At 40.8% G+C, this 14,806-nt stretch overlaps 1 protein-coding gene across 1 annotated transcript in view; it reads right to left on the minus strand.

The window, feature by feature from the left end:
* Positions 1–14,806, minus strand: part of LOC140206178 (alpha-actinin-1-like) — a 163,475-nt gene that overhangs the window by 5,996 nt on the left and 142,673 nt on the right. Inside the window, 1 exon segment of the mRNA XM_072274455.1 lies at positions 2,227–2,307. Within this exon segment, the coding sequence (XP_072130556.1) occupies positions 2,227–2,307 (81 nt within the window).

Raw genomic sequence — 14,806 nt, forward strand, 5'->3', positions numbered from 1 at the left:
TCAATCCTACCCCATTTAATCTGATCACGACTGAAATAGGCTTGCCTCAACACTTCTGCTTTTTCTTCACGCCCCTCCATTCCTCAAATCTTTATCCACCTCCACTGAACACTAATTTCCACCACTCTCACAGGTGGAGAGTTCAAGACATTAAAGAATTCAAGACTGAAAGAAGGGATTTCAACATATCTCAGTTTTAAATGACCAGCTCCTATCAAGTATGTGCCCTTGTTTGAGATTCTCCCACTTGTAAAAAAAAAAATCCCAATATCCACTCTGTCAAAGCCCTTGGGATCTGATGTCTGAATAAGATTAATCTCTCGGAGTTCAGGTGCAAACTATTTAGTTCTTTGCTAGGCCAACCCTCTCATCCCAGGACTCAAGCCTAGCAAATCTTCTTTGTACTAAAACAAGTGTGTGGCAAAAAAGAAGGCAAGAGGTAAATTGTAGAATTATTTCCTTGCCATCATGACATGGGAAACTAGGCAGGTCAAATTTAATGCACCAAGGGCACACACAGCTGGCACTCATTTGGAACTTGCGGCTGAGGGATCCAAGACTGCAGTTGACTTTGAACGGAAGCTATGCCAAGATTTTATGGAAAATAGGCAACTCTTGACTAGTCACTGCCACACTGAAATGAATATTCTATTTTCTACCCCCCAAATTTTTTGCCACTTTTTATCCAAATTTCTCAACATAATTTGTCCTTTGTTTGAGAATACAGAGGTTGAATTCCATGAAAAATCAGTGCTGTCTATGGATTTACTTTTGTTCTGAATGCTGTTGCTTGCATGATTTGTTTTTTTCCCCTCTCTCTGTGCATTGGGTGTTGCTCTTTTTCTAAACTGGGTTCTTCCGGGGTTCTTGCTTTATGGCTGCCTAAAGGCAATGAACCTCAAGGTCGTACAATTTATACATACTTTGATAATAAATGTACTTTTGAACCTGGGCGTGAAACAGAAACTGAAACTGAGTTTCCCCAATCCATATCTTGAGTATTCTTTGCCTTCTTGGCCCTTGTGGCTACGGGGATCAGGGGGTATGGGGGGGAAGGCTGGTGCAGGGTTCTGAGTTGGATGATCAGCCATGATCATAATAAATGGCGGTGCAGGCTTGAAGGGCCGAATGGCCTACTCCTGCACCTATTTTCTATGTTTCTAGTCATCAGGAAATCCATACTGAGCAGGTAGCTTTTCTCACCTCGCATTTCAAGTACAATTTTAGAGAGTAATTCTATTTGGGAATCGCACTATGATTCCAGCTTCACCTTACTTCTGAAAAATCTTTATAGATTGTCACCAAAGCAACCAGCCAATAGATTCATGTAACGGTCAGTGCCAAAACATGATATGAATGTCTGGAACCAAAATGACTACATTTCCAGAAATTAGAGAGGGATTCAGCTTATTTGATGTAGGCAAAGATGACCAAGAACTTGGGCAAAAAAATGTAACTTCAAAATTATTCAGCAATTGAGAGAGGTTTGACAGTAAGATGTCTTGGATTAAATTTTTGCTGTATTTTCTGCTTCATTCAACCTCAAATTTCCTCTTATACCATCACTCATCTGCAGAGCAGAAACTGCATGTTTAAGTGAAGTGGAAGAAAATATCTGCACACTAAAACCAATTGCCTCGTTTTCAGTAGATCTCAAGAACAAAACCTGGGAATGCTTTGAAAGATTAACCCAGTGTGAGATACTTTGGAATAATTCATCTGGCCAGTCGAAGTTACAAATTACTGCCCAATCTGAAACCTACCTATGGATTGGGCACACAGAAATTTTACGGTGTGACTGAGAGTAGGACTACCTTTACAAGAGATTTACTGAACACAGGTCAAATGCCAGGTATTGCCGGCTGGAGATGTGAAGGAGGAACAGGAAGCGTACCAGACTGTAGCCCGTAGAGATAAGCAGAGCCCGGAAATCATCAGCGTCCATCAGCCCGGTTCGCTTCTACTCCAACAGGAGCGAGCAGGAGAAAAATACATGCACACAGAGGGCATGGTACCATGAACAAGGGTTTACATATTAGACGAGACAGGTACAGAACCAAATCCAGAGGAGGAGGAAAAGAAAACACAAATGTAAAAGAATAGGTGAGGGTAATTTAAAAAGGAATTCGGGGAAAGGCCAGGACACAGAATCCAGGAGAGAAGTGGAGGAAAAAAAAAACATAGTTAGCTATTGACGGACTCGTAATTCATTCAAATCATCTATACCTGCTGGTCATTTCCAACATCGTAGCCCAAGCTGATAAGGCAGGCTTTAAACTCTTCAGGTCCCAGTTTCCCGCTATGGTCCTATACGAGATCACGGTGCAGACCAGAGCATGCAGGTATGCAGGTGACATGATGTGTGCGCACACAGTGGGGGGGGGGGGGGGGGTAAATCGGAGGTAGGGAGGAATGGAGGGGGAAAACAAGGGGAAAAAGGAGGGCAGCATTTTGGTGCAGTTGGTGATTCGGCACAGCATGCACCATGCACAAAACATGCAGATGGAGAGAAGGAAAATAAAACTGTTAGACAACAAACAATGGAAAACATTTAAATGAAAATCAAATTCCAAATGAAATCATGAATTTCAAACAAACCTCAGCTTTAAAACAGTACCAAACAATTATATCATGAGCAAGTCAGTAAACGTATCGCTCTCACTGAAGTTGTTACTTCTGTCACCTTTTCAGAAGTTAACTATCTCATTAAAAATCTCAAAAGTATTTTACACCCATTTAATAAGGATAATACCAATCTTGTCTTTGATCTGTTATTTCAAAATAAAATTAAAACCACATTTGGCAAATCAGTAAACAATCTAAAGTTGTACTTCCAGAATTATGAATGAGCGACATTAAATGGAACAAATGAATACCTAAAATTAAATTGGACCAAAATTTTAAGGTTAGAAAGCCTGAGGAATAATTGATTTTAACACTACTAATGTGACAGCTGTAATTTGCGCTGTGCCACGAGAGCAAGTATGACCTCAAGGGAATCGGTGAGGTAGAATTCTTTTAAACTCAGTTGCTCAGTTTTAAAATTCAACTCACAGGATTCGAACAATATATAGTAGTCCACCAGACGCTCAAATCATTCACTATCATTACCCCAAAGCCCTCAATTCCTCGATCTTTCAATCCACCTCCACCTTAAAATCTACCTAATGATCTGTTCTTCACCATCCTTGGATCCTTTGTGGTGATAGTGAGGGGGGGGGGGGTGCAACAAATTTCTAAGGTTCGTTACCTTCCCGAGGAGAAATTTTGTCCACCTCAGTTGACGAGGTGATGGACCTGCCAGGCCTGTTGGTAGGAGTAGGTACATTGGGGATATTTAAGAAACTTAAATAAGCATATGGATGATCGAAAAATGCTGGGACATGTGGGACAGAAGGGTTAGATTGATGTTGAACTAGGTTAAAGGGTTAGAGCAATATTGTGGGCCAAAGAACCTGTACTGTTCTACATGTAGTTACACAGTATATTGCCATTGAAAACCATGTCCCCTTATTTGGGGCTCTCCCACTAGTGAAAACATCTCAACATATTACCTGCCCAGTACCACAACCACCCCCCTCCCCATTAGGATCTTGTGTCACCCCTCATTCTTCAAAACTCGAAGAATTCAAACTGAAACTATCCACAGCAGGGGTCCCCAAACCCTTGCTTAATGGCATTGGCCCATGGCATTAAAAAAATGGCCGAGAATCCCTGGTCCAGCTTCTTTTTTGATAGGACAATCCTCTCATTCCACGAATTAGCCTGATGAATCTACTTTGGACTCCAATACTACTGTAGATGCCATGCATGTGTTTTGTATCTGCAGTGTATTCTGTTGAGTGTTTATTATGGTAACCAGACATGTGGATTTGGGGCGGGCGGGTGGGGGGGGGCACTGTAAAAGCAAAGGGAATAAGTTACATATGCATGCTTTGTTCTGGGCAGTTTAATTTGGTTCTGGGGACCGCCGGGTGTCATGTCTTTTGTTGACCACTTAGTTACATCGCTTCAAGATTGTTTGTTTCACAAATTGCTAATAAAGGGTCAGTTCATTTTCTTCCACTTTGTGGAACATTATTACTGTATGATTGGAAGGCGTGTCATACAATGATAACAACTTGTGCTAGTTTGCCAGCAGTGGCACTGGTTCGTTTGATTGGCCACTAGTAAAGGGACCAAAACACTCAGTATTTCAGCTGTAGCCTCACCGACATCCTGTTAACCTTTTGAAACTCACACAATAGAACACTCAGATCCATCTGAACTTCACTTACTTCAGGTCACTTTCCATTTAAAACATCTGGTTTTTGATTTTCCTCATGAAACTACAGACTTTCCTGCATTAAACTTCAGTCGTTAGTTTTTTGGAACATCACCCAGCATCCATTCTGTTCTAGAATCACTGTGCCCTCATCACAACAACCCCTTCTGCTTCCTTTCACACTGTCAGCAAGCTTGGAAACTTTATATTTTGTTTTCCCCTCTAGGTCATTAATGCAAATAGTCATCAATTGAGGCCAAGAAACAATCACAGGGATACTCCTCTAGTTACATCCCTCCAGCCTGAAAGAACCCATCTATTCCTCCCTAGCGTGACAGACATTTTTCTGTCCATGCTGACACTTCCTTAGGAGTTTATGAACTTTCTGCATGACATCTAAAACTTTGACAAACTTCAATAGATGTGCAATGGAGAATATATTGACTGACTGCATCACAGCCTGGTATGGAAACACCATTGCCCTTGAATGGAAAGTCCTACAAAAAGTAGTGGATACGGCTCAGTCCTTCAAGGGTAAAGCCCTCTGCTATTCCCACCATTTTTTTTTAAATATAATTTTTGTTAAATTTTCAAAAAGAATACATGAAAAGATAAAATCTACCCACCCACCCTCCCCTTAACCCTCCCCCCCCCCATATATAGTCCTACCTAAAAGGAAAGAAAGAGAAAAAAAAAAGAAGAGAACCGCCTGGTTATTGGAAGGTTTCCACAAGCTCCATGGGATTCAAAATAAATTTGGTATAATTATTCGTTACTTTCCCCAAGTAACCAAAATCTTTATTGGAGCACTTAAATATGCCATCCTATCTTTTGTAAACTACTCCCACCATTGAGCATATCTACACAGAGCGCTGTTGCAGGAAAGCAGCAACCATCATTAGGGATCACCACCACCCAGGTCATGCTCTCTTCTTACTGCTGCCATCAGGTTCAGGGACAGTTACTACCCTTCAACCATCAGGCTCTTGAACGACAATCTATGGACTCACTTTCAAGGAGTCGTCATCTCATGTTCTCAATATTATTTATCTATTCATTATTATGTCGAAGTTAGTGCAGTCTTTCATTGATTCTATTATGGTTATTATTCTATTGTAGATTTATTGAGTATATCCACAAAAAAAAAGATGAATCTCAGGATTGTACATGGTGACATATATGTGCTTTGATAATAAATTTACTTTGAACTTCCTCCAGTAGGTTTGGGCTCTCAGGAGGCTAGCACGACATGCCACCTTCTCAAATGCCTTTCAAATATCTTTATCAATTCTCATTGCCACGTCCTCACAGAATTCAATCCAATTTATCAAACATGATTTACCTTCCATAAAACTACTTTGACTATGTTTAATAATTTACAGCTTCCCCAAGTGATTAGTCATTTCCCTTTTGTTCTGACTCTAGCATCCTGCCAACAGATGTAAAACTCATTGCCCTGCCTTCCTGTCTTCCTCCCTTTCTGGGAGGAACCACCACTGACCATTTTCCTAACCTTCTGATGCTCTCCCAAAATTTGGAAAGTTTCGAAAAGTTTTCGACCAACGGGCCCACTACTTTTGTCGTCACATCCTTAAAAAAAAAAATCCATCGGATCCCAACAATTTATCTGCCTTTAGCCACATGGATTTCTCTGATACCTCATCCTTTGCAATTGGGATTTATTTATTTACGTTCGTAATTTCATCTTTTTTTTTTTTACAAATTTCTTGAATTGAGCCTGCCTGTAACCTTCGGAATATTTCAAAGTTCAAAAGTTCAGTGTAAATTTTATTATCAGAGTACATATATGTCACCATATACTACCTTGAGATTCATTTTCCTGTGGGCATACTCAGCAAATCTATAGAACAGTAACTATAACAAGATCAATGAAAGATCAACCAGAGTACAGAAGACAGCAAACTGTGCAAATGCAAATATAAATAAACAGCAGTAAGTAACAGAAACATCAGATAATGAGATAAAGAGACCTAAAGTGAGCCCCTTTTGTTCGAGAGCTTCATGGTTCTAGGGTAGTAACTGTTCTTGATCCAGGTGCCCTCCATGGCAGAGTGATGCAAAAAAAAAATCATTGGTATGACACAACAGCCATTTCTTTATCAAGCAAGCAGTCTCATTCTCCAGATGTTTGCCTTAGCTGCTTTCTTATATAGCCACAGAAATTTCTGATATCACACATGAAGCTCTTTAAAAATCAATTTTCACCCTTGTGAGCTGCTTCATCATTCATGCATGATGCAAAAACCTCCTAGTCACTTTGTATGCCCTCCTTTGCAATATAACATTACTCTCCACCTCCTTTGTTAACCAAACTAACCTCTACAATGTTTTAAAATCTTGCCAAACTTGCTTGCAAATATATTGTTTCTTAAACCTGGAGAAAGGGAACAAGATTTACTTTTCTAAATCCAATAGGGGGACATGAAGAGAGTGAGAGCCTGTCAGTCCTTAAGACGGGAGGCTTGGAGAAGTGACGCAAAAGAGTGCAGCACTGGAGCAGAGAGTTGGTCTCTGCTCTCGTTGTTGCAGCAGGGAACTTCATCTCCCTTGTTAGAGAAACAGCCTGTCTGAGATACCGAAGTGCTGGTTTGTGAACTGTTGTCTGATGGACTCTGGAGGGCTTGGTGCTTCTGCCGGTGCAGGTGGGGGTGGGGGTTGAAGTGGCAGCATTAATGCTTTTGTTGCTGCTTGTGCGAAGGGGAGGGGGCTTCAAGGTTTCCATCGTTCTGTGGTGTATCTTTGTTTTGTGGATGTCTGTGAGGACAAATTTCAGGTTGTATATTATATACATACTCTGATATTAAATGTACTTTGAAACTTTGAATATGGCATTGCAAAAATTTGATGCTGATTAAAATCAAAGGCATGCTGCTATGTTACCCACTTAATGCAAACAATCCCTGCATGAATGTGATATCCTCTGCCCACAGCTCTGCTTGGAATTTTCTAAATCCCATATGACCTATGCATTAAAATCACATTAATTGAATATTTAAATATGTCACTGGGACATTAAATCCGAGCAAAACTACAGTACTATGCAAAACTCATAGGTACATATATACAGCTAGGCTGGCTAGGACTTTGCACAGTACTGTATTTGTCATCGTGGAGCAGAGAGTGTTTGTAAATCTGGCAGGAGCAAAGGATGTTGGGAATGGTGAGGGTGGAACACCATGCTGGGGGGGGGGGGGGGAGAGGGGGTGGCATGGGCACAGACACACCCAGCCCTGAGACACCAGGCAAGGTCACTTGATTCCAAACAATTGCTTTATTGATCATTATAGAATATCTCTCTGGTGCTTTCCACGCCCTCCCCTCCCCCTTCTCCCAACCATGATTTCCCTCTCCCTGTCCCCTTCTCATTCTCAGTCCACAACCAAGACCCATATCAGAATTAGGTTTATCATTACTCACACAAGTCATAATTTTTTTGTGGCAGCAGTACAGTGCAATACATAAAATTACTACAGTACTGTACTTTAAACAAAGCTGCTCCAAGTTTAAGGCACTGCTCACATGCAGCTGCAGTCCCACTGCATGCCTGGTGGTAGTGGTCACTATCCCCAGCTTTAACAGTAACCTCAGCAGCAATGCAATACTAAATATACAACCCAAAAGCAATATTTTCTGCATTCTTCTCTGTTTTGTCACTAATTCCACATCTTGCAAAAACAAGGGTTTGGAAAACTGACAGGGTCCATAGTAACTCAATAACCACTGAACTTTCTGGCAAGATTTTTGGAATATTTTTGGATTACTGGGCAGGGAAACAAAAAAACATCTACTTTAAAGTTGCAGTTAATGGATTCACATAATTCATGTCTATTTGACATACTGAAAGGAAGTTGGTTAGAGGCCTTGTTCTTAATTTCTGACGCTGGTAATGTTGGAAACCACTGTTTTCTTTTTAATACCACTTTTTATAAGATATGTACTTTTTAACAAACTCGTGTAATTTTCACACTCAGTTATTCTGCTTTCTGCCAGCTAAACTAACGGTTTATCACCTTTAATGCTGGAGGAAGTCAGCAGGTTGGCCATTCTGACGTGTCAGTCCACGGCTTTCTCTACTGCTGCAATGAGGCCACAGCCAGGTCGGAGGAGTAACAGCTTCCATTCCGTCTGGGTAGCCTCCAACCTGATGGCATGAACATCGATTTCTCGAACTTCCAGTAATTGCCCACCACCTTCGCTATTCCCCATTCCCATTTTTCCTTCTGTCACTTTACCTGCCATCGTCTTCCTCTCATGCTCCTCCCCCTTCCCTTTCTTCCATGGTCTTCTACCCTCTCCTATCAGATTCACCCCCTCCCCCTGTTTCACCCATCACCTGCTACCCTGTACTTCTTTCACCCCACCCCAACTTCTTACTCTGACTTCTCCCCATACTTTCAAGTCCTGATGAAGGGTCTCAGACTGAAATACTCTTTTCCATAGATGCTGCCTGACTTGCTCAGTTCCTCCAGCACTTTGTGTGCGTTTTTCTTAATTTCTTCTCTTGGTAATGCTGGAAACCACTACTTTTTTTTTAAATATAAGATTTGTATTTTTTAACAAATTCGTGTATTTCTCACACTTACTGGCAGAAAGCCATAAAGCAGCTAAACTGACAGCTTCTCTCCTTTCTCATTTTTCACTGGCTAAGTATTAGCACATCACCCACATGATGTGATTGTTTTAATTATGTAGCCTGTTAGCTAATTCATTCCTATCCAAGGAATTTCCCTTCTCTCATCTGTGAAAGTGATAAATTTTTTCAGAAGCACCATCTTCTTTCCTTTGTCTTACACCCTTTAGCATTAATTTCCCTCTCAGCATAATTTCTCAGCTCTTTATTTAGTTTGCTTTGTATTTGTTTGTATGTTTGTAGTCTAAAATAAATTGTAATCTTGGAATTAAGACTGTTCGCCGTTTTTGACTCCCGAAGAACCCCAAGGATCAGAAATTAAGCAGAGATCCAACATCAAGTTGACAGTAAAGGGGAAAAAATTAACATCCTCCTTGTCAACAAGAGTATACTGACCATTTTATGGTTTTAAACACAAGAGATTCTGCAGATGCTGGAAATCCAAAGCAATGCACACAAAATTCTGGAGGATCACAGCAAGCCAGGCAGCATCTATGGAGAGGAATGAACTGTCGATGTTACAGACTGAGATGTTGTCATCAGTAAATCAATCCTGATGAAGGATCTCAGCCTGAAACGTCAACTGTTTATTCCTCTCCAAAGATACTGCCTGACCTGCTGGTTCCTGCAGAATTTTGTGTCAGGATTTTAAATCCTTTTCCCCACCTAAAAACAAGGCTTTTCATCAACAATTCTGGCAAGAGTCAAAAATCAGCAGTCAACAAATGTGCCCAGTTCTGCCAAGCTGTATTGACACATTGTGACCAGTTTTATTTCTATGACAAGACAAAATGAATTTCTGAGAATCTGTTGTACACATTATGCATGAATGAAAAATTCTGGTCCTCTCTTTGGCCTTTGAACTAATTGAAATGGTCAGTCTTACTGAAATAAAAGCCAACCAATTGGAAGAGTGGAGAACCTATTGTCCTCTTTTTGCCAAACAATCATGCAGTCTTGAATGAAGGAGATGGAAGGGGTGTGGGAAGAGGGGAAAATTAATGTTCCTATGGATCCAATTGTTTTTACTGCGTATTTTAAAATGTTAAGCTTTGTGAAACAAAATATTCAACTAATTAAACTAATTTCTTCTTCTGCAATTATTCAGAAGTATATAGCCAGAAGTAAAATGGTTATTAACGTAATACAAATGGTCAGGGAGAGCTTTAAGATTAGAGAACTGTAACAACTAGGGGAATGTGCAATGAAATCCCAAGTACACAGTAGCAAAAGATCATAAGGCACAGGAGTAGAATTAGGCCATTCAGCCAAGCAAGTCTGCTCTAACATTCCATCATGGCTGATCTATTGTCCCTCTCAACCCCATTCTCCTGCCTTCTCCCTGTAATCTTTGACGCCCTTACCAATCAAGAACCTATCAACCACTGCTTTAAATATGCCCAATGATTTGGCCTCCATAGCCATCAGTGGCCAAAAATTCCAGATTCAGCACCATCTGGCTGAAGAAATTCCTCATCTCTGTTCTAAAGGCATGTATCTCTATTCTGAGGCTGTATCCCCTGGTCCTAGAATTTCCCCACTATAGGAAACATCCTGTCCACATCCACTCTACCTAGGTTTTTCAATATTTGATAGGTTTTGATGAAATCCTCTTCCCCCATTCTTCTACATTCCAGCAAGTATACACCCACAGCCGCCAAACGCTCCCCTCATATGTTAATCCATATACAGCCACCATACAGTAAACCCGATTAACCCATAACCATTATGCAACATACCAATTTAGGATGACAAAAAATGCTTTATAAATCAGACCATAACTAAAATTACAGCACCAAACTATTTCCCACTAAGCTATGTTCAACCTACAAAACTGCAGGTCGCGATAACACTGTTTGTTAGCAAAGGATGCAAGAGTACAGCTTCATTTTCTCCACAGCTTACTCATTCTTCGCTGCTTTCAACATTTGCTCCTATCCTGTACCGTGCATATTCACCACAAGTAGACACCGGAAATTTAGTGCAAGTTTCCAAAACTAATTACAATGGCCTTCTGGAACACAGACTATATTCTCATAGGGAGAATTAAAGCCTTGTGGTGGGTGTTAAAATATTATCAGTACCAGGGAATGTAACTGCCCACTAGGCTTTAATTCCCTTCCTAGCCCGTCACGATATCCACACCAACAATCCTCGACTTCGTTTCCTACTCATTAACTGCAAAATTACTTTTTCCTCCAATTATCATCACTCCTCAATTCTCTTCAATCTTTTTTTTCTCACCACTCACGTGGTCTTGATCCTCTTCATCCCCTCCCTCCAAGACACAAAAATAACGTGCAGTTAAACACTTTGAAACTTCCTCTGCAGGCCATTCCTCTCCTATAACTGAATCGGGTTTTCCACTGTTTGATTTCTAATAACTCCTGATCCTTAGGGTTGGTCTGGGAGTAAGGAATGATGAGTAGTCTTAATTTTAAGATTTCAGTTTATTTTAGAGTGCAAACAAACTAAGCAAACTAAATAAACAGTTAGGAACATAGAAAACCTACAGCACAATACAGGCCCTTCAACAAACAAAGCTGTGCCGAACATGTCCTTACCTTAGAAATTACCCATAGCTCTCTATTTTTCTAAGCTCCATGTACCTATCCAGGAGTCTCTTAAAAGACCCTATCGTATCCACCTCCACCACCATTGCTGGCAGTCCATTACATGCATTCACCACTCTCTGCGTAAAAAACTTACCCCTAACATCTCCTCTGTACCTACTCCCAAGCACCTTAAATATGTGCCCTCTTGTGGCAACCATTTCAGCCCTGGGAAAAAGCCTCTGACTATCCACATGATCAATGCCTCTCACCATCTTATATACTTCTATTAGGTCACCTCTCATCCTCCACCGCTCCAAGGAGAAAAGGCCGAGTTCACTCAACCTATCCTCATAAGACATGCTCCCCAATCCAGGCAACATGCTTGTAAATCTCCTCTGCACCCTTTCTATGGTTTCCATGTCCTTCCTTTAGTGAGGTGACCAGAAATGAGCACAGTACTCCAAGTGGGGTCTGACCAGGGTCCTATATAGCTGCAACATTACCTCTTAGCTCCTAAACTCAATCCCACGGCTGATGAAGGCCAATGCACTGTATGCCTTCTGAACCACAGAGTCAACCTGCGCAGCAGCTTTGAGTATCCTGTGGACTCAGCCCCCAAGATCCCCCTGATCCCCCAAACTGCCAAGAGTCTTACCCTTTGTGTCATCAGCAAATTTACTAACCCATCCCTCCACTTCCTCATCTAGGTCCTTTATAAAAATCATGACGAGCAGGGGTCCCAGAACAGATCCCTGAGGCACACCACTGGTCACCGAACTCCATACAGAATATGACCCGTCTACAACCACTCTTTGTCTTCTGTGGGCCAGCCAGTTCTGGATCCACAAACTCCTTACTTTCTCAGTAAGCCTTGCATGGGCTACCTTATCAAATATCTTGCTAAAATCCATATACACTGCATCTACTGCTCTACCTTCATCAATGTGTTTAGTCACACCCTCAAAAAAATTCAATCAGGCTCATAAGGCACGACCTGCCTTTGACAAAGCCATGCTGACTATTCCTAATCGTATTGCGCCTCTCCAAATGTTCATAAATCCTGCTTTTCAACTGTGAAACAACGCTAAAATGGCACTTCTGAAAAGTATATCACTTTTATAGATGAGAAAAATTCTTTAAAGAGAGATAAATTAGTTACTAGGCTACAATTAAAACAATTACATCATGTGGGTAATGTGCTAATGAAAAATGAGAGAGGTGATAAACCGTTAGTTTAGCTGCTATACTGCTTTCTGCCAGTGAGTGTGAAAAATATTCGAATTTGTTAAACAGTACAACACTTATAAATGTTCCTTTTGGCAGGAGCGACTAGGACCAAAGGACACAGAATCAGAATAGAGGGGCATCCTTTTAGAACAGAGATGAGGAGGAATTTCTTTAGCTAGAGGGTGGTGAGTCTGTGGAACTTGCTGCCACAGGCGGCTGTGGAGGCCATCACTGAATATATTTAAAGTGGAGATCAACAGGCTCTTGATTAGCCAGGGCATGAAGGGATAGAGAGAGAAGGCAGGAGATTGGGGCTGAGGAGAAAAATGGATCACCGTGATGAAATGGTAGAGATAACTAGATGGGCTGAATGGCCTAATTCTGCTCCTGCATCTTATGGTCTTAAGTACTGATTGTAATATACTCTAGAAAGAATGAGCCAAACAGTGAGCTCTGCATTTTGGTAATCAATTAAAAACATGTTTTTAATTCTAGTTGTTTTGCAGTCATTTATATCAAGACCAGATCAGTAAAAGCTTAGGCACACCATTTGTAGATGAGTCAATGATATAAATACACCTCCATTTGTCAGTGGTTACCAAACCGCATTAGCTCAGCTTTGTGACTACACAAACCCTTAAAATATGCAGCCAATACCAGCCCTCAGAGATTCCATGAATTTTATTGTTCTAATCATGTTTGGCTTTCTGATTCAGCTGAACAGAACGGGTTAAAAAATGTAGAGAACATTTTTAAAATATATATGAGCATCAGGAAGAGACCTTACAAAAACAAGTGTTGAGGCTAGTTAGAATGGTTTTCATAATCCAAGTTCCTGATACACAAGGCAAAAAAAAATTACACACCATAGTCAGTAAAGGGCAGCTGGCTTCCAATAAAACTGTTACAGGAAAGAGGGAAAAAATGAGAAGCATTTTGGCTGGACTACCTCCTTTCTGCTTACTAATTCACTTCCCTCTTTTGATGGTGCTAGTGCTTGGGTGAATTACCTTACAAAGTAGCCAAATATAAGCTTTGGAGAGCAGAAGCAACGGCTTTATGGTGACAGCAGTATTTCATTAGTAGGATACAAACAAGTTATTGGAGAATGGTACAAAAGTGCCTCCTTTCTCTTACTTACTTCTGTTAACAATGGTCAAAACCTAGCACCTTTCTGTAGTGCACAACTAACACTGGGTCTCCTTCTCTCTCTCCAAGAGGATGTTTCCTATGGTAAGAGTCCAGGACCAGAGGACACAACTTCAGAATAGAGGAATGTCTCTTTGAACAGAGACGAGAAGGAATTCCTTTAACCAGAGGGTGGTGAATCTGTGGAATTCATTGCCATAAATATCAGTGGAGGCCAATTCATTGCATATATTTAAGGCAGAGGTTGATAGGTTCTTGATTACTACGGGTGTCAAAGGTTACAGGGAGAAGGCAGAAGCATGATGTTGAGAGGGATAATAAATCAGACATGATATCAGGACGGGATCGACTTGATGGGCCGAATTGATCAATTCTGCTGCTATGGTCTTATGGAATGCTTTTTAAATGTTAAAGAAATCACAACTGAAGTTTCAAAAGCACCAGGGATTCCCAAGCATAATGTCATGCCAGTGACTTAAGATGCATACGACAGCAAAGAACTAGTTAAGCCCACTCATTTATGTGCCAAGTTTAAAAAATAGCTTGACAACCCAGTGAAGTCTAGTAATTTTTTCCCCTTTGGAACAAAGTAGCTTTTCAACAGCAAAACAAAATTGCTGATCTAGGTGGTAAGATGAAGAAATCCCTTCAATGTAACAGACAAATCAGGCTAATATACAAAATACAGGCTTGTCAAGAGATGGCAATGCTGTTAATTATGTAAGATCATACAGAGAAGAGCTTCTGAAATTCAGTGGATAGAGATCAAAGATGATCTATACTTGAAACAAAAAAGACTGGTAGATGACTGAGTTTACAACTTTCTGCAGCTTATTTCAATCCTGTGCAGTAGCAGCCCCCCCCGCCATACCAGATGGTGATGCAGCCAGTCAGAATGCTCTCCATGGTACATCTGTAGAAATTTACAAGTACTTTTGGTGACGTACCAAATTTCCTCAA

This window comes from Mobula birostris, chromosome 12 (genome assembly GCF_030028105.1).
Source record: "Mobula birostris isolate sMobBir1 chromosome 12, sMobBir1.hap1, whole genome shotgun sequence".
NCBI classification, from domain to species: domain Eukaryota; kingdom Metazoa; phylum Chordata; class Chondrichthyes; order Myliobatiformes; family Myliobatidae; genus Mobula; species Mobula birostris.